This window comes from Lachnellula hyalina (assembly GCF_007821495.1).
Source record: "Lachnellula hyalina strain CBS 185.66 chromosome Unknown contig00121, whole genome shotgun sequence".
In the NCBI taxonomy this organism is placed as follows: domain Eukaryota; kingdom Fungi; phylum Ascomycota; class Leotiomycetes; order Helotiales; family Lachnaceae; genus Lachnellula; species Lachnellula hyalina.
In genome coordinates, this window is record NW_022157235.1 from 1 (window position 1) to 18,861 (window position 18,861).

The 18,861-nt window shown below is 48.0% G+C and overlaps 5 protein-coding genes across 5 annotated transcripts; 3 read left to right on the forward strand and 2 right to left on the reverse strand.

Moving 5' to 3' along the window:
• Window positions 1-6,369: 6,369 nt before the first annotated feature.
• Window positions 6,370-7,517, reverse strand: THYN1 (Thymocyte nuclear protein; the record flags this gene model as incomplete). Its single annotated transcript, XM_031151574.1, has 4 exons — window positions 6,370-6,809; window positions 6,860-6,877; window positions 6,932-7,115; window positions 7,314-7,517. The coding sequence occupies 4 exons, from the start codon at window positions 7,515-7,517 to the stop codon at window positions 6,370-6,372; spliced, it is 846 nt and encodes a 281-aa protein (XP_031003465.1).
• A 3,167-nt stretch (window positions 7,518-10,684) lies between these two features.
• Window positions 10,685-13,825, forward strand: sol1_1 (SWI/SNF chromatin-remodeling complex subunit sol1; the record flags this gene model as incomplete). Its single annotated transcript, XM_031151575.1, has 1 exon — window positions 10,685-13,825. The coding sequence occupies one exon, from the start codon at window positions 10,685-10,687 to the stop codon at window positions 13,823-13,825; it is 3,141 nt and encodes a 1,046-aa protein (XP_031003474.1).
• A 319-nt stretch (window positions 13,826-14,144) lies between these two features.
• Window positions 14,145-14,632, reverse strand: IMG2 (54S ribosomal protein, mitochondrial; the record flags this gene model as incomplete). Its single annotated transcript, XM_031151576.1, has 2 exons — window positions 14,145-14,222; window positions 14,273-14,632. The coding sequence occupies 2 exons, from the start codon at window positions 14,630-14,632 to the stop codon at window positions 14,145-14,147; spliced, it is 438 nt and encodes a 145-aa protein (XP_031003475.1).
• Window positions 14,633-14,869: 237 nt separating this feature from the next.
• On the forward strand, window positions 14,870-16,286 carry int6 (Eukaryotic translation initiation factor 3 subunit E; the record flags this gene model as incomplete). Its single annotated transcript, XM_031151577.1, has 2 exons — window positions 14,870-15,316; window positions 15,372-16,286. The coding sequence occupies 2 exons, from the start codon at window positions 14,870-14,872 to the stop codon at window positions 16,284-16,286; spliced, it is 1,362 nt and encodes a 453-aa protein (XP_031003476.1).
• Window positions 16,287-17,033: 747 nt separating this feature from the next.
• rad-8 (Reticulon-4-interacting protein, mitochondrial) lies at window positions 17,034-18,107 on the forward strand (the record flags this gene model as incomplete). The annotated part of the gene is made up of 2 exons (XM_031151578.1): window positions 17,034-17,218; window positions 17,297-18,107. The coding sequence occupies 2 exons, from the start codon at window positions 17,034-17,036 to the stop codon at window positions 18,105-18,107; spliced, it is 996 nt and encodes a 331-aa protein (XP_031003477.1).
• Window positions 18,108-18,861: the final 754 nt, after the last annotated feature.

The window sequence follows — 18,861 nt, forward strand, 5'->3', positions numbered from 1 at the left end:
GGAGATCTGAACACGTTTTAGTCTTGTTTATTCAAATTTAATAGTATTCTAGGTCTTTTACCCCAACGAGGTCAGCATCCTTGTTAGGAGAACGCTTGGCTGAGGAGTCGCCGTAAGAGATCTAAAGGTCCTTTAGAAAAAGTTACTTGGTTATAGTAGTTGTCAAGTAAGCACTTACGCCAACAAGATCAGCATCCTTTAAAGGAGCAGGCTCTGCGACCGGAGCGGCAAGAGCCACGATTGGGAATGTTAGAGCAAGAATCTTGGCGAGAAGCATAGTTGCGGTTTTTGGGTGTAAGAAATGTTATGTTGTTTGGAGTTTCCACAAGTTGGGAAGAACTGCGAATTCGTTGTTCTGGGGAAAGCTTCTACTATTTATTAGCTCTATTCCTTGTACCCACTTTGCTGATCTTGTACAAACTTACAGTTCTATCTTAATTTTCGCTCAATGAGCTCCCGCGTGCCTACAGACTGCGTGGACTCAGATGCCACACCCCCGTATTCGCAAATGCGGTCTCAAAGCCGCGGTAGTACTCCTTCCGAAAGGTGATAGTGAGGTTATCCATGCAGAAATGGCACCTTCCTATACTGATATCTGGAAGTAAGGTAAGTAGCTACTTCCGGCTTCCCACTGCATACGACTGCTGGAAGTCTAGCTTTCTCGTGCATTATCTCCGTGATGATGCGTTGCTATATCTTTGGTGCAGTTCTGTTTGGTGAATATATATTAGTTACACACAATGGTAATAGGTAGTTGTAGATTAGGAAGATTTGTTTACTAGCTTGCTGCATCTCTTGATCATCTGATGAAGTTCATGGTTATGATAAGCCAAGGAAGCTCGGCGGTAAGTCTTCTGCAGAATTATTAGGTAGTACTGGTATGTTTGGTAGTATGGTTGTCTTTGAACTGCAATGCGTCGGATTTATCGAACTGCACTGTATCGGGTTTGAATTGGATTTTTCAAGTTCTGATTGGTGAGTGATATTCTTGTTTCTTGTCGTGAAAGGGCTAGAGCCATCGAATCGAGACTTATGCGTGTTTCTACCTGCAGAAGCAAGCACTTGCAGCACGTGCTCTTAATAAGTTCACGTTCGAAAAGGTAACCATCCTATAAAGTTCAAATAGGACTAAAATATTGAGTATTTAGGCATATTTGTTCAAGTATCGAGTCCAAAAAGTATTGGATATTCTGATTGATCTATTACATGCAAGCCGTACTTTATCTAGCCACACCATTCCTGTTACTGCACGACATTGCATCCCTGCCTTAGCATAAGCCCCAAAGCTTGTTGGGATTTATCCTACCCTATCGTACAAACCACTCTCGCGCTACTCTCAGGCCTGTTCTCTGCAAACACACAATGGCATTGTTCGTTGACATCACCTGCATCAACGGGCCGCAATACTATGCTCTCAACTGCGAGTGGCTTCGGAGGTTACCTTCCCTATCATACGAGTTGTTGGCCAGATGAAGAAACGCCCTTGGATTGCAGTTTGTGACTAAAAGTCACTTTTTGTTCCATTTTCTCTTTTTTAATTCGGCCTACTCGTTTCCCCATTCTTCAAGTTTGGACAGGCGCTGCACTTTTCTTGAGAAGTTCTCCTCCTCTTCGACTATCAACCTTCTATGGTCATCTTCTTGAGACATCAATTGTCGAAATCAAGTCAATCATGGACCACAAATTCGAGCCTCTCAACCAGCCCATGTCCAGTACCTCATCGGAGAATCTGCTTGACGAAAAGCAGCAACTGGAAGATGAGTTTCTCGAAAATGCTGGTCTGCTTCGCTCAACTAGGCGAGAAAGTCGGAACTGGAAGAAGTCAATCCTGCTAGTTTTGTGCCATGTCATTCTCATCATGGTTTACACTGCTGTGACGCTGGTTCTCCTAGACAGGAACAATAAGAAATGGACCCATGGACCGAACTTAATCCATTGTAAGTTGTGTTTCATAAGACCGGTGATGCTGCCCATGCTAATTTCCATAATAGCACCTGCTCGAGGAGCGCATGAGTACGAGCGTGTTACTTTTGACGGTTTCTTCACATCCACAAACCCTTACAAAGGCCCATGGCGCCCTGAGCTCGACGATGCGTGGGGTTTACTCCTCGAAAGTCTGTCTGTGTTTCCCTTGGATAATATTTGCATGCTAATGGTCATAGACGCGAATATCGTAGTTTCTAAAGCAGACTTGGAAGCAATCAACAAAACTTCTGTCCAAGTTCCGGACGGCTCTGGTTATCTAGCGACCCTCGATGTGCACCATCAGGTAAGATTTATGTGATATCTGCTGTAAGCAAGCATTTAACGGATATACTAGCTGCATTGTATCAAACAAATCCGGCAATATTTACATCCAGAGCAATACACGATGGATGAGCCTAATATTGAAGTGCATATAGACCATTGCCTGGATGACCTACGTATGATGATGATGTGCAAAGCCGACATCTCACTCTTGACTTACGAGTGGATTCCACACTACAAGAAACGTACATGATCCCCTCCACCGTCGAGAAAAACGCCCCCTGAAACTAACTGACTTACACAGCATTCCCTGTCTGGGACGTAACTCACGAATGCACGAATTGGGAAAAACTCGATGCCTGGGCAGGGGAACGCTCTCTCGACATGTCTAACATCCCAGTTCATCCAGAGCTGTACGTTGATCCTACTTCCTCTACTGATTCTGTAGCAAACACTGACTTCAGGGTTTTCAGGATGGGGGGATGGGTGGATCCAGATACTATGTCCGCTGATGCCAGATATTTTCTGGAACAGGTCCGGGTTTACGAGGCGCAGAAAGAAAAGAACCGGGAAGATGCGATGCGAGCAAGCATTCTTCCGGACGAAGATAGTAGTGGGAAGTGAGTTGACTGAGGGGCTTTTCGGCCTTTGATTTGCAGTAGAAGAGCCAAAGTAATAGGCTGTGAGTCTGCTGCTGCAGTGCTCGAGGGAGCTTTGATGGCCTGCTTGCAGACATATGATGTGTTGGCTAATAATAGAGCATTTTCTTTTGTAGATATGGTAGGGTAATTGTGACAATGGCCAGTCTTCTACCTATGAATAGTCAGATGTATCTGCGGGTTGGTAACGGCCCTACGGAGTTTCCAACACTTCAAGCCACACAAGTGGTTACGGCCGCCGCTCATTTAATAGTAACAGTATCTCGCAATCTGCAAGAAATTTCATGCATTCTCCTCAGATGGCGCATGTCGTGGTTCTGAGAAAACCTGACTTAAGGTTAACGTCAAAACTATGTTTGGTGGGGGAACAGCTGCAATGTAACCCACCATATGCAGAGCCGCTTCCCCAAACTTACGGAGAAGCTATCTCTGCTGCCCGACGATTTGCATGAGGTGCAACCTTGAGTATGCAATTCATCGGATTTCAGAATCCAACTGTTACTGCATAACTTGGTCAGCTTGCTTGGCCAGCTCAGTTGCACCGAGCCATTCACGGGACACGCGCAATTGGAATACGTGCTGGCGTGCCCGAGTATGGAAATCCCATTCCTGTTGCTATCACTTTTCGAACATTTTAGTGATTTTTTGGACATCATCATGTCTTCCCTCTTTGCTTTTGTTCTCAGGGGCTGGCGGAAGCCAAAACACACCGAGACCCACCTCTATACAGTTGTGGAAAGTAACAGCGAGGATGACATTGAGGAACAGAAATCTATTGCTAAAGTTAACGCTTTGCACTTTGGTAGTATGAGTAGACGAAAAAAATGGTTGTATGTTGGACTGATCACGGCGCTGTGGTTTACCACCGCTGCAATCCTTAGTCTGATCATTCCTACCTTTCCAAGACTGAATCCAGAAACACCAAATAGTTCAAAATGGTTTCCTATCAGTCAGTAAAGACTAACCGCCAGGTTCTTGGAATGAAATGTTGCTGATCGATTTCAGTTCCAACGAGAGCCTACGTATTCGACGAGGATCAGGCCTTTGCCCAAGCACCGAACGCGGTAAGCAATGCTGCGTGGGATACTCTGATGCCTCGTAAGTGAGCCTCTGTGTTCCACATCTAGTATCCCTCCAAGATATTCTTCTCACCACCCACCAGCCGGCCGAGGACGCGTCGTCATCGAAAATCCTTGGAGGTACGGACTCCCCTCCCTCGAAGACCCGCCTCTGGAGTCCGAAGAATACGGCATTTCCGTCTTCCACCAACTGCACTGCCTCGGTGTTCTCAGATACAGCTGGTTTGCTCTCCTGGGAGACCAAGATGCGAGTATTGAGCGTCCGCTTCACCATTTGGCTCCGGCAGCCGCTATTCACTGTTTCGATTTCCTGAGACAGGCTTTGATGTGTTCGGCCGATACGACGATGGAGCTGGCGAGGTATCGTGGGAGAGATGGAGTAGTGCGAACTGCGCATGGCTGGGGTATGGAGCATCAGTGTAAGGATTGGGATAGTGTTTGGGAGTGGACTATGGAGCATCATGCTCGTGATAATCGGACTGGAATCTTGTAGAACTGCGCATCCTGTGCATGGCTTCCCTTCAATAAGACTAAACTTGGTTCCAAAGAAAGTACAGTCGCAAATTCAAACTATCCCTTCGTCTCGTGCCGTCCTTGGCAGCTATCGCGTCGCTTCGCATCACTTAATATAATCACAGTATTCAAATTAAACCCCAAGCCATCCTAATGACTATTACTCCACTAATAGGGTATCTGTAGAACTAGCAACTTCGTCCCCGCTTAACTAGCCTGCAAAGAAGACCAGAGCAAATGGGGTGACAATGACTATGAAAGTACGAAAGCAAGCCCCTCCTGCCCTGATCTTCTTAGCAGAATAGTAAGGCCTGTGACTTCTCGAAGAATGTCGGTATTCAAGGGTTAATCAAGACAACAATGGACCGTTATGGAAGAACAGCATACCTGAGATCTCTTTCAAGCTTAAAAAAATCGCACCAGCTTCTTTATTCTGGCTTCAGCATGAAACAAAGGGAAAACAAAAGTCTTCTTTGAGAATTTCATATCAACAATGCAATTGTCATTACTAGCAGTTAGGGATCTGACACTTCGACCGAAGAACCGACAAACGAAAACACCGGACTGTTCTCCTAATGATCTTAGAATAGAAATCCTGTTTCTAAGTATAAATAGACCGGAAAACATGGCAAAGCACCGCACATTTTCTCTTTTCTCTCCACATATCCTTACTCAACATGAACAATTATACTCCACCCCCCACAAACACCAACGTTGCAGCAAACCGCTACTACAATCTGGTAGTCGACAGGGAGGAGTATCGTCGTGTAGTGGAGAGAACGACTAGCAGCGGGCAATCCAAGTACGAGGTAGACATCCTGGTCAACATACCGCAGGAAGCACGGCCATGGAAAGATGCGCTGCGCTTTGTGTATATCAAAACGCGACAATTCTACTACGTGCATAACCCGCACTTGGACTACAAGATCATGCAGGTGGAGATCAAGCCGTCCGAGGACGGAGTCTTCATTTTTACCTTGAAGGTGACCCCGAATAGCCCAGACGGTGATACACAATGGCCGTGGTTGCATCCGCAAGACGACATCGCGCCTGTGCTGCGCAGAACTGAGCGCCTGAAAGAGTGCTACGTGACGTCTACCATGGTGTTGACTACTGAGCAAGGATCGCCGGATCATTGGGAGTCGTATGGGAGGGAGAATAATGAACTAGACAAGGACCATCCCGGCGTCCCGGAATTGCCCCCCAGAGCACATCTTAGGTGCGCTAAGCCCCGTGCAGTCTGTATTGCCCTCGCCGCTAAGGCTAAGTCTAATGCGGAAGCGGCGCGGACTCTAGATGCGTTGGTGGCTGAGGTAGAGGCCGAGACGAAGAAAAAAGACAACAAAGGGGGAGGTGTTTGGGGCAAAACGTTTAGAGTTCTTCGGAGTATTAACAGAATAAGATGAGGTAAGTGGCTCTTTTCCTTGTTTCCTAGATTCCTGCAACATTTCCCACTTTGTTATCTTTGCGGGAGTAAGGTGGCATTAGTGTGCTGCAACCTGTAAAACTGATGTGGAGATAGAATAATAAAACGGTTATAAAAACATAGAACAAAATTTCGATTGTGACTGACTGAGTGTGCTGTGATGAAAGGAAACGGGTTCGAGAAGCACTTGCCGATATAGTGGTTCAAGCTGTGGAAATGGGAGATGCTGCTTGTTCAGTCTTTCGTTCCCGTTTCTTCGAGGGAACCTCAAGAAAGAAAGAAAGAACAATGCCCCACTGAGGTTTTATGACTCTAGATATTCTCAAGTTTTCTCAAATTTAAGAGCAAAAGCAGAACCCAAGTAACTTTCCTAACAACTCAAAACCCTCGTGAACTATAATACAGTGGATACTTACAGATATTATACATTGTCGCCACCCCATCTTCATTCCCTGATAACATCACCCCTCTCCTTCATCTCCTCGACCAAAAATCTCCACTCCTCTTCCCGCACCTTACTAACACTTATCCGCGCCAGCTTCAACATCTGCATCTCTTCCAGCGGATTGCCCTTTGTTTGTTGCCAAGCCTTCAGCTCCTTGAGCGTGATGGGCGTTTCTAGCTTTTGCTTGAAAACCACGTGCACGACTGACCATTTGGGATTGTCGGCTTTGGAAGATGCGTCATAGTAGGGCGCTGAGGAATCGTGTGCTGATACTGTGCTGTTGTTAGTCGAAGGAGAGAGGAGGATGCTAAGGTAAAAGGTACAGTCCGGAGTATGCTCTTGTACAATCTCCATGGTGCCTACTATGGCGGGAATCTTGCAAGAAGAATGGTAGAAGAAGGCTAAGTCGCCCTTTTTCATGGAGCGCAGGTTGTTGCGTGCTGTTGTGTTCAGTATCCTGCAGTCATCAATGGGCTTTTTATTGATGTACCTGGATATGCTCGAATTCCTGGGGTGGAGGTAGTTAGTTTTCGGGCTGATTCGCCGGAAGAGGAGAACTTACCATCCCAAGGTTCCGGTTCAGTCTTCGCGGCTAGGTCATCGATTGAGAATTTGATGTCCTTGCCTTTCTCGAAACGTGATTCGGGCTCGGCTTTCATCAGCCAGTATTGACGGCCTGTCGAGACTTCATCGACTTTAGGAGTTGATGAAGCCTTTTTGGTGGGTTTGGCTGGTTCTGTTGGTTTCTGGTAACATGTCAGATAGGCCCTCTTCAGTTCTAATAGGACTCTGTTGGAGACCAGGGTTATCCAAAAAAGCATGTCTGATTGAGGAGCAGTGGAGTTCCACGTGACCAATCACCGATGATGTTGACATTGACTTGAAAGGAAGGCGTGTTCTGGAGGTTTAAATGAATGTTTGTAGGAAGAACAGTTTAAACTCACAAGTTCCTCGCTCTCTTCAACTTTCCCATTGACATCTGCATCATGCTCTTTTCCCGCGCTTCTCGCCTTTTTTACCTTTCCTGCCTTTTTAGCTATTGGCTTTGGAGTTTGCTGCTCCTTTGGTGTTGATACACGGCGGCTTGATCGTCGGGGTTCATGAAGCGATGCTCCATCTTCAAGATCTTCTGCTTTCCTTTTTGGCATTTTGAATTTGCTTGGTGGGAAGTCATCTACCAAGCAGGAAATTAGGGACGCGTACAGAATGATAGTCGAGGTCGTAGTCGTACAAATCGCGCTGGGCGGGGTGGGGCGGGCAGTCATGCAGGTGATGCCGGGTTATCCACGTGATCTTGACATTTCGTCCCAGGTTCCTAGCGGCGCCTTGGCATCTTCCCCTCCCAGTCTGCCGTCCTGCATCGCTGGCGCCCGCGCAGAAACATGCCCTCGGTACTGTACATACTGTACTGCTTTTAGAAATGGATCGGATCGGATTTAACCAACCAACCAACCATCCCACTTCTTTCTACTTTGTAGCAAACTCTCGTAAAAGGATCGTTGCTTTGTACCCTGGCCTGGGTAGATTTGCAGAACTTCGTGATACCTACCTATCCATGCTTGGGCTGGCTTCGATGTATTGGGCCATGTCTCATGCAAGGAAGTTGGCATGCGTCCTTGCCAATCCTTGCTCAATGAGATGGATGACAAGGACGCCTCTCATTAAAACTAAGGGACTCATCCATACTGGTATGTCACGACTACGAGGCAAGTGACAACATTTGGATATCGGGCTCCAGGAAGCTTCTTCTTGATCGATTATGATACCAGTCGTCCCAAGATAGCCCTCTAGTCAGAAGGTGGTCGTACAACAGCCCGTAAAATGCTGTAAGTATAATTACTCGAGCAGCAAGACAGAATTTCACCATTCCGAGTCCCTTCAATTCCGCAGGCGGCGTGAATCGAAGGAATGAGACGAGCGGTGTAAGCAAGAAGGATGCTGGGCAAAAAGACGTCGTGCGGTAGGATCGCTCTCAGAGAAGAGTCTGCCTTGATGTGTGTGCACCTCTGTTGTTTCCGAAACGGTGGGAACAGAGGTCGGTCGATGTTGAGACTTATAGTATGTCGACGGAAATAGGATCTTATTTCCTCACCAGATCTGCAATAAGAACAAGAATAAGAGTGAGTATATTAGTCTGTGTGACTAGGGCAGGCTGGTATACTCCTTTTGGGTCGTCGTGGTTGGCAATCAAGTGTTTTATGACGCCAAAGCTACAGTACAGGACGCTTATCCGTCAAGTCACGACCTCAGCGTGATTAAAACAGATTGGCCTTGTCCAAACAGCAGCCTTCTCTGCTCGGCATTTTACTTTTGCTTAAGACCCCAGTGCCCCTCCCTCATTTTCTCTCTCATTCCCTTTCTCTTTCCTTATTAACCATCCCTCATTCTTCCCTTGATAATTCTGTTCTCTATATTTCTAGAGTGCAGCGTTTGAAATTACATACCATCCATCTCTGGTCTGGTCGTACTATCTCGAGCTGCTGCCGCTTTCGCAAGTCTCAACCGAGATGCCCTGCAAACGCAGCGATGAGAGTATTCGAGAGAGGGACCAGCGCCACACCGCACATCTCCTTGGAGTGAGGAAGTGTCCTCGACTCGTTCTCGCATCATCTGGAGCATCTGAAGCATCTGAAGGTTCCATCTCGAAGGTGTCGCACATCTACATCTGCTGCTGGGTACGGTGGATCCACGCACTAGGAATGTCCGCATCTACTGTAAAGCAGCAAGGTGTCCCTGACCGATCCGATCTAGACGCTACCCTCATTTTGGGTCCCAGTTTTTGCTATACCTGACTGAACCGCTACAGGCGGAGCTGACAATTGTAGGATCATAGCGAGAGTTGAGCGGCAGCGTCAAAAGGCAGTCCCTCTTCAAATGAAAGGCATTATTGGGACGAGGACGAGGTGAGATACGAAGTCGGTACTGGTCTGGTGTACCTGATGCAGAGGCAAATGCACACGAAAAGGATGGGGACAGTGATTGGATCGCCTACGATGCTAGCCCTTCCTTCCACGCAAAGCAAAGTGCAGTGCCCTCCCCTCCCTACCTACCATTCTCCCAACAGCCGTGAGTCCGTGACAGCACAGCACAATACAGTACAGACAGCGAAAACAGGACAACACAGCACAGCGCAATTATTTGATACCACACCCAATTCTCCACCAGGGCCCTACACCTATATTCCCGTTCGGCAAACCCCTTCCCATCCGACGACCGACCGATCATTTCCTGCTACCGGATTGTACGGCACCGTACCTCCTTGCTGCCTGTGCTGTCCTCTATTCTTCCGGCCGGTATCTCAGACGCTTGCTTATTCTTCCACGCTTCCTCCGGCGTCCTTGCGCTTCCGCATAATCTTCTGAGGGGACAACACAGCGGCTTTCCACCCCATCCCATTCCATCCTGCCCCATCTTATCCTATCCTATCCTGCCCGACTGACCAACCGACCAAGCGACCGATCGACCGACCGACGCATCAGTCTCGGCGCCTCCAGTCATTGAGCATCATATCGATCGAGCCTCAGGAGTCTGTCCCCCCTCTATTCTAGTTCTGGCCTGATTCAAACTCTAAGGTATGTATGTGGCTTCCTCTTGTCATACGTTTACCATACCCTGGGTCTACACCACACTACACTACACGACGCCTTCTCTTCTCTTCTCTTCAAACTTGCCACCGGCGGTGAGTTGGTCACGAGATCGTGCTCACTCAGTGGGTCAATAACGTGACATCTATCACACCTCACCGCAATCAATCAACAACCCCATTCCGATCCAAGCACCACACCCTAGGCTAGGCCGATATTCAAATGCATCCATCCAATGACATGACAATTTCTCACTGACGAACAATGTTCTACAGCCCGGCTCTAGATTCTAGATTCCATATCGACGTATCGGCATATTAATAGAGCGCGCCCCAATCAGGCTTAGTGTGGAACTTCCATCGACGAACCGAACCGAGAACCACCAATTTGCCATTCAACAGGACATCAACAGCGTGTTTAGGTAAGACCCTGCTCTCATTCCTCCTCCTCTGCTGGCTATCTCGATGTCTCGTGACATCTTGTAGATACTGTCGCGGCTGTTTGTGCTCGCCGTTGAGGTGCTGCTGATGGACATTGCATTGGTATCCCTTTGCCTCGTCCCATCACCGCGTCGCGACTTCCATCGCGACAGGCCTCAAGTCGCGCTTGCCCATCTCTCGCCCACCTGCGGGCCACTCTATGAGAGGCCCGTTGCAATATTATTATAGAAATAGCACCGCTGACGTCTTGTCGCAACTGCAGATGGGCCACTTCAACTTCGTCCCACAGACATGAGCTCCTGGATGAACGACGCCGCCGTCCAAAATCACAATGGCGCAGGCTTCAACCATCTTGACTCGAATCCCGGCGGGGCCATGCTTGACCCATCCAACTTTATGAACAACCCTACCTCCTTCGATCCTGCCCACTTCCAAAACCAGCAGCTCCAACAACGAATGCAAAATGGCGCTATGCGCAATGGCTCTCCGTCCTTCAACAACCCGGTGTATCAGACGAACCCCGTGATACCCTCTAAGAGACCGCGACCACGAGAAGACAGTCTTGGTGGATCACCCCGTCAAGCGCCCAATATGCTTCCCAATTCGCGCTCTCAAACTCCCCTGCAAAATCAGTACCCTGGATTTCCAGCGAATAATGCGCCCCAACAACAACAGCAACAACACGCGACTCAACAGGCACCTTACCCCCATTTGCAGAATGGCTCATCTAATGCTAGCCCATCCCCAATAATGGGCAATCAGTTACGTCCTGGCGGCGTACCGCAACGAGTCTCGACCGCTTCACCACACCCATTTTCCCCAGCCGCCCAACAATTTTCTCAGGCTTCACCATCCCAGTCAGACCATGGCAGTCGAGTTGACACGCCGCAAAGTAGTAATCCTTACACGCAGAATCCAGCCTTTGCGCAAGGTTTCAATCAGAATTTCACACCCCCTCCTGGACGGACATCTGCTCCTCCTCAAAACGCCATGTCTACACCACAGTCCCATATGCAGCAGAGTCAATTATATGCCCAACAACAAGCTCAGCAGCAAGCCCAACAGCAAGCTCGACAGCAACAGCAAGGCACACCACAAAGCATGGATCAACAGAAACTGCTTTACCAAATGCGGATGCAGCAACAAATGCAGCAGCAGAATCTGATGGCAGGCCAGCGGGCAAACATGCCCCTCAATGTAAATCCGATGGCAAAGCAGATGCCTGGTCAGAATGGACAATTCACTGGCATACGGGCTCAGCAGCAAGCCGCGCAATCTCGAGGCAACTTGAATCCGGAAAATTTCTTGAAAAGTTTGCAATCTTTCATGCAGCAAAGGAATCTACCTTTAGATATGAATCCTGCTGTGGGCGATAAATCGGTCGCATTAATGACGCTGTACATGACTGTGATGAGGTATGGTGGATATAAGAAAGTTAGTGCGCAAAACGGATGGAATCAAGTTGCCCAAGCGCTCCATTTTCCTCCAATACAAAACCCAACCGCGGCGGCTCAGCTCAAAGGACATTATGAGAGGAACCTACTTATGTTCGAGGAGGCTTGGCAATTGAACCAACAGCGACAGCGCGCAGCCATGATGCAGCAGAACCCCAATGCTGGAGGGCAAGTATCTCCGACGAAGCAGATAAATCCCCAAGCTTCTATGCAGCAATCGCAGCAATTCATGCAACAACAGGCACTCATGGGCCAGCAACATCATCTTCAGCAACAGCAAATGCAGTCAACCCCTGTGAAACAGATGCATTCGCAGCAGCAATCTGTGAATGGATTCTCTACACCCCAACAACCTCCTGGACAGCCTCATATCATGGGTTCGCAAGGACACGCACGAAATAGCCTGTCGAGAACTATTGAGGCTACTACTCCGCAAAATGGGTCTTCTTTCACGATGCCATCTCCCGTGTCTGCTTCGAAACCGGGAAGCCTATCTCTACAATCACCACAGGTAGCTAGCAGCGCTCGTGCTGACGACCCTGTCCATACAGAGTTCAACCTCCCTGACGTGTTGGATCCCAAGGTTCGGTCGCTGGATACATTTGGAGGCGTTCAAGTAGAATCCTTACTGAGACTTGGCTCAGAATTGACTCGGTCGAAACCCGACGTTCCGGCCGCCCTTGAACTCGGCCTGATTGATATCGACGCTTTAACTAGAAGTCTACAGTGTGGAATTCATGCTGAAGTCCGGTTAGCGTTGGACACCTTATGTATACTCGCCGTGGATATTCGTCTACAATTCGATTTAACCGTTTGCGAAGACCTTGTAGAGACACTTATTGATTGTGCCGAAGATCAAGTCGAACTTCTCGCCGAGAACGCAGCCGAGGTTTCGGACGTCATGCTTATTAGCTCTTACGAAGATGTTGTGCGTGGCAGCCGATCAGATCAAGAAAACCTACAAGACGTACCAAAGTTTGGTTCACTTGAGTCTGAACTGAATCTTGCCGTTGACAAGTTGATCTGTATAACGACTATTATGCGAAATCTATCCTTCCACGACAAAAACCATGCTCTCTTGGCCGACGAACTCGTTGTCAAATTCTTGTGTGTCGTTATTAGGTATTTGGGCACTCGAAACATGCTCTTGCGAACGAATTCCAACACGCTCGATTTCATGAAGGATCTCATCGTCATCTTATCAAATCTAGCCCAGGCGATCGAATTACCTGGTCGAGAACAAGCTCTATGCCTGCTGCATTTCCTTCTTGCATTCGCACCTTGTCCCCCGCCCAATACTGTGGGAGCTGATAGTGTCGTATTTACACCATACGATCCTGCGATTCATCGATATCTGCCTGCGGCTGTGGATAGTTTGGCCAAGTTACTTGCTCGAGATGAGCCTAACCGAACATTTTACAAGACAATCTTCGCTTCAGATGCTAACTCTTCCGCTCCGTTTGATCTCCTTACCAAAACATTCGCACTCGCCATTTCGCCACTCCCAGATGACAAGCAGGGAACAAAACGTGGGCATCCACTGGTGCCTGTGGCTGAAGCCCGGAAGCCGGTCTTGATGCAAGGAATACTAGCTGCGGAAATTTTGGCGAATCTTGCACCTGGGTTCGAAACAGGCTTAGCTAATTCCTGGTTGAGGTCTGAAGATGGTTTCGCACAGAAACTTTCGCGACTGATCTTGACTCTATGTCTTGAAACCGCTCCACAGGTTCCTCAGCAACGGGGGCAAAACCCACCAAAAGGAGTTGATGATGCAGATCTATTTCACATTACTCAAGGTGGAATTGCCGTGTTACGACGTCTGGCGGAAAAATCTCGAAACCCAGAAGATCCCAGGTATACGACACCTTTCGCAGGCCTACCTTCAAAGGAGAGTTTGTTAGCGGCATTGAAAATTGTTAATCCAAGGCTTCAAGGGGTTCTTAAACAATTGTGTGCATACGCAGGGTTGGGCACATAAAGCGAATTGATTATTTTTACTCTTTGTACCCACATTCCATAGACGCATCGATACTTGGCAGCGTTTGGAGTAGGCGTTCGAACATTCTGATATCTGTTTATGTAGCATGGCTTTTTGCCTAACGTCTTTCCTTGGCTGGTATCTTATTCAGGTTGCTGTTGTACAAGTTGAATGACTCTTCTGGATGAGTGAGAAAAAGACAGAATGGTGTTGTACATATAGGCACGAGTCTGCAAATTGATAATGCAGAGCTTTGCTTCACGAAGCAAACCATGAACCTCCAATCCTACACTTCCTTCACAACAATTCTACACCTCCTTTATAATAATTCTACAACCTCCACGAACCCGACCTGATTGCTCCCCAGAAACTTCTTGATATCGTCTCGGTGATGACCCTACTGCGAATTAGAAATAACCTCAATACAAGCTTCCGGCGTAATCATACCTTCACAACGATATGCCTCGTCAATTGATGGATCACCACATCCTTCGCGTCTTGTATTTTCAAAGTATTCTGCAAATCCGCTTTCAAGGCGTCGATATCCCCTTCAATATGCTTGATCTTCGTTAAGTGCATGTTCCCACCGCGCTTGTTCAACTGATATACTGGGTATTCCTTGCTCTTGGTCAGGGCTATACGGTAGGGTTTCGATGCGGAGATGGCTGTTGTCAGAGAAGGTGGTGCTGGTGTTGACGAGGCGGCTGTTGTTGAAGCTCTGGCGGCTCCGAGGAAGTGATTGATTGTGGAGGGTCGAGGGAGGGCTCTCGGGCGGAGGAAGAGGAGGGGGAGCTGTGCGAGTGCCATCGTGGGATGAGTATTCGAGTATAAGGACAGACAATGTTTTTTCTCTGCTGTCGTCGCCAACACCTCACAAAGAAGACAAGGCGAGCGCAGGGTTCATTTCAACACGCTACAGTAAATCCCCACTAGCGCAAACAGTTTAAAGTGGGCCCGCACACAAATCTCAGATATCTTCAACCGCGACGACGGCGCCCCCACCTCCACGACCTCATTCCCTCCCTCAACAGAACAGTCGCAACCATGGCGGACAACACGCCCACTACAGCCAGCGACCTACTTAAAGGCGCTCAATCCCAAGCTGCCAAAACCCCCGAGGAAATCGCGAAAGAATACGACCTCCTACCCAAACTCGTCACGCATCTGGATCGCCATTTAATATTCCCGCTGCTGCAGTTCGTCGCGGATCAGGATGAGGAGGGCGAGGCGGCGCATTTCACAAAGGCCAAGTATGAGCTGTTGAATAAGACGAATATGACGGATTATGTGGCCACGCTTTATTGTGAGATGGAAGGAGTACAGGATCCGCCAAAGGAGTTCGCGGCCAAGAGGCAGCAGGTGCTGGATCAGTTGGAGAAGTATAGTCAGGAGAGTGAGAAGATCACCGACTTACTTGGGAGAGAGGATGTTGTTACCGGCCTCAGGAGTGATAAGGTTGCTAACTTGGAGTTCTTGAAGAAGGAGCACGATGTATGTTTTATACTATATGAAGAGGGGATGTGTGGCATGTGCTAATATGGAACAGGTCACTATTGAGGAGGTCAATGTTCTTTATGACTTTGGCAACTTTCAATACAGCTGCGGTAACTACCAAGCTGCAGCCGAGCTTCTCTACCAATTTCGAGTCCTGTCTACCGACAACGACAAAGTCTCTGCCGCGACCTGGGGAAAGCTAGCGTCTGAGATCCTAACCGGAAACTGGGAGTCTGCGATGGAGGAAGTCCAAAAAGTAAAGGAATCGATTGATACCAAACTCTTCAGCAACCCCCTCGCACAACTCACCCACCGCACCTGGCTCATCCACTGGGCACTTTTCCCTTTCTTCAACTACGAACCCGCACGCGATACAATCTGCGAGCTCTTTTTCTCTGCTCCATTCATCAACACCATTCAAACCGCCTGCCCCTGGATCCTGCGCTACTTGACCGCCGCAGTCATCACGAACCGCAGCCGCACACGCAACACTGGCCAATACCAAAAGCAACTCAAAGACATCATCCGCATCGTCAAGCAAGAAAACTACGAATACAGCGACCCGGTCACCGACTTCATCAAGGCTCTATACATTGACTTTGACTTCGAGGAAGCGCAGAAGAAGCTCTCAGAAGCTGAGGAGGTCCTACGTTCCGACTTTTTCCTCGTGGCAGCATCAGACTCTTTCGTCGAAGCCGCTAGACATCTGATCTCCGAGAGCTACTGCAAGATCCACCAGCGTATCGATATCAAGGACTTGAGCGCGCGGTTGGGTCTGAACCAGGATGAGGGCGAGAAATGGATCGTCAATTTGATTAGAGATACGAGGGTAGATGCAAAGATTGATTATAAGGAAGGAACTGTAGTAATGAACCATCCCCCGAGCAGTGTTTATCAGCAAGTTATCGAGAGGACGAAGGGTGGATTCTTCCGGACGCAGGTATTGAGCGCTGCTGTTGCGAAGTAAGAGAGAGTAGGAAAGTGAAATCGCAGGGAATGCATGGCTGGCGTTTTTGGGCTGGGCAAAGAAGAAAGCAAAAGTGCAGGCAGGCTGTGTGATGGCTGGCTGCTTTTTATATTTGAGTTCCCATACATAGATGATGGTACCCAATCAACGATTTTCAGATGTCCATACTCTTCTATTACTCCGTTTTGTACAGTACTCTACTTAGTTCACAAGTTGTGTACGTTCAGCTCGCAAGTTGCGAAGTTCAAGAACTTGTTGACAATGCATAATATGATCGGCCTTGAAGTCTTGGTTTGGTCCTTTAGCTGCTTCATTTTCGTCTGCTTTCTATAGCTCGAGGGCTAGAAATATCGACAGGCTTCAAGAACTATATATACATAGATATGAATTTGTAGCTAGTACTTCCTAGTTAAGATGCTAAATCATAGGTACCTACCTAGGTAGCGATACGCGTATTATTCAAAGCCTGGATTTGTGAAACGAGCGCTGGAACTCCAGGCAACGTTCAAGGTGCGGCTTTGCTGCATTTTCGGCGTTCGTTTGAACGCCGAATTTTTGATTCATTCGCTCTTGTATAGTCCTCCAATTGGACTAGAGGTCTTTATCCCATCATCTAAAACTTTGATATAAATATGACCAGCGGCTGCTACAAATCACTTTACTTTACATTGGAGCTCTCTCATGATCAAGGATCCTTCCGATAGACATACCCGTCATCGTCACGTTCTTGATCAGATGTCAACCACGATGCCCATGATGCGCGCCCTCGGGGTTCGGAAATGGGGAAAATCTGATAAGCTGGAAGTGTTGGAAGTGCCAGTCCCATCGATCGGCAATCCGAATGATATTCTCATACGAGTGAAAGCAGTCGGGCTCAACCAAGCTGATGCCGTGAAAGCATTGGGCTATGCTAGATTACTCGACACAGATAGGTATATATACCTCCCCCTCTTTAATTTACAACATTCATTACAGGGACCAGATACAGATCGCTGATCCATACGAAAAAGGTTGCCAATTATCATTGGATACGATTACGCGGGAACCGTCTCAGCAGTAGGTAGTTCTGTCGTGGATTTCGCCCCCGGAGATGCGGTTTACGGATTCAGAATGGGCGGCACAGGTGCAGCCGAGTATTTACTGTTGACAGCGAGCTACAAATACTCCATCGCGAAGATACCGGGAGGGCTCTCGTTCGAAGAAAGCGCGTCGCTCGCGGTATCTACGCACACGGCGCTGCGGGCACTCGATAAAATCAACGATTCAATGCCGGGCGGTTTGAAGGGGAAAACTGTGCTGGTGACTGCTGGGCTAGGGGGTATTGGTTCGGTGGCATTACAGCTTCTGAAGCCTGTTTTTGGGACGGGGAAAGTCGTTACTACGCTCTCTACGGGGAAGATTCCCCTGCTTTCGGGGTTGTTGGGGGAGGGGCTGGTGGATCAGATTGTAGACTATACCACCCAAGACGTGGTGACCGAAGCCGGTGCTGGAACTGTGGATTTTGTACTGGATACTGTCTTTGCCTCTATGGCGTATCTTGCGCTTCTGAAGCCGGGCACGGGGGTGGTGTTATCTGTCATGGGGAAGAGCGGAACGACGCTGATGGAAGATTATCCAGGCGCACCGTGGATGGTGAAGAAGCTGATGGATGTCCTCGATGCGTTTTTTAAGTGGAGATCTGCGAGGTGGGGAGTTAGATATGAGCATGCTAATACCCAGTTCACGAAGGCGGACTCTGAGAGGATCGGAAAATGGGTGGGGGAGGGAAAGCTGAAGCCGGTTGTTGGTGAGGTGTTTGACATGGGGATTTGGATCGTGTGAGGAAAGCGTTTGATTTGGTTTGGACGGGCAAGGGCGCAGTGGGGAAGTATGTGGTTAAGATATCCTAAGAATCATACGAGAACTGGTGTCTTTGTAATCATTATAACGTCCTAGAAAAGAATGATCTCTATTACCCTCCCTAGCCTTCTCCGATTCCCTTTTTCCTTTTTCCATTCTCCCTTCCTCCCTGCATATCCTCTCCTATTCATCGTATTCCAGTCACTTTTCAATGCACACCACATATCTTCTATCTCCTTGCTATAAAAAAATCGAAAGTGTTGCCGTCCCCCGAATAAATAGATTTTCTCTTAGCTGGTCATTTTCCGTCCATGAACTCAAGAACGCGACAACAGCGCATTGCTTACTTCTTGACCGCACTTTAAAACAAAAGGCTAAATATATTCTCGGAGATTCGAATAAAATCAGGATTGTATTCATATTGTCACTCACGTTCACTTCCACGTTTACAGCTACGAGATTCGCTTACGATGCTGATTAGGCTAGTGTCGTCTACCCCCACCCCCCTTTCTACCCCGCGATTTGTTGATATTTGAACCTTGCAACTGGAATTGTTACGTGGGGATTCTATTTTCAAATAAATGAATTTGATCTAAGTATGAAAGAAAGCAACGAAATCAAAAGAGATAAGGAAAGGAAGGGTGTGTATAAGTACTGCTAGTTGTAGCTATTGCTGTCAATTACACGAATAATTTCAATAAATCTCAGAAGGATGAATGGCATCAGACTTTATAGG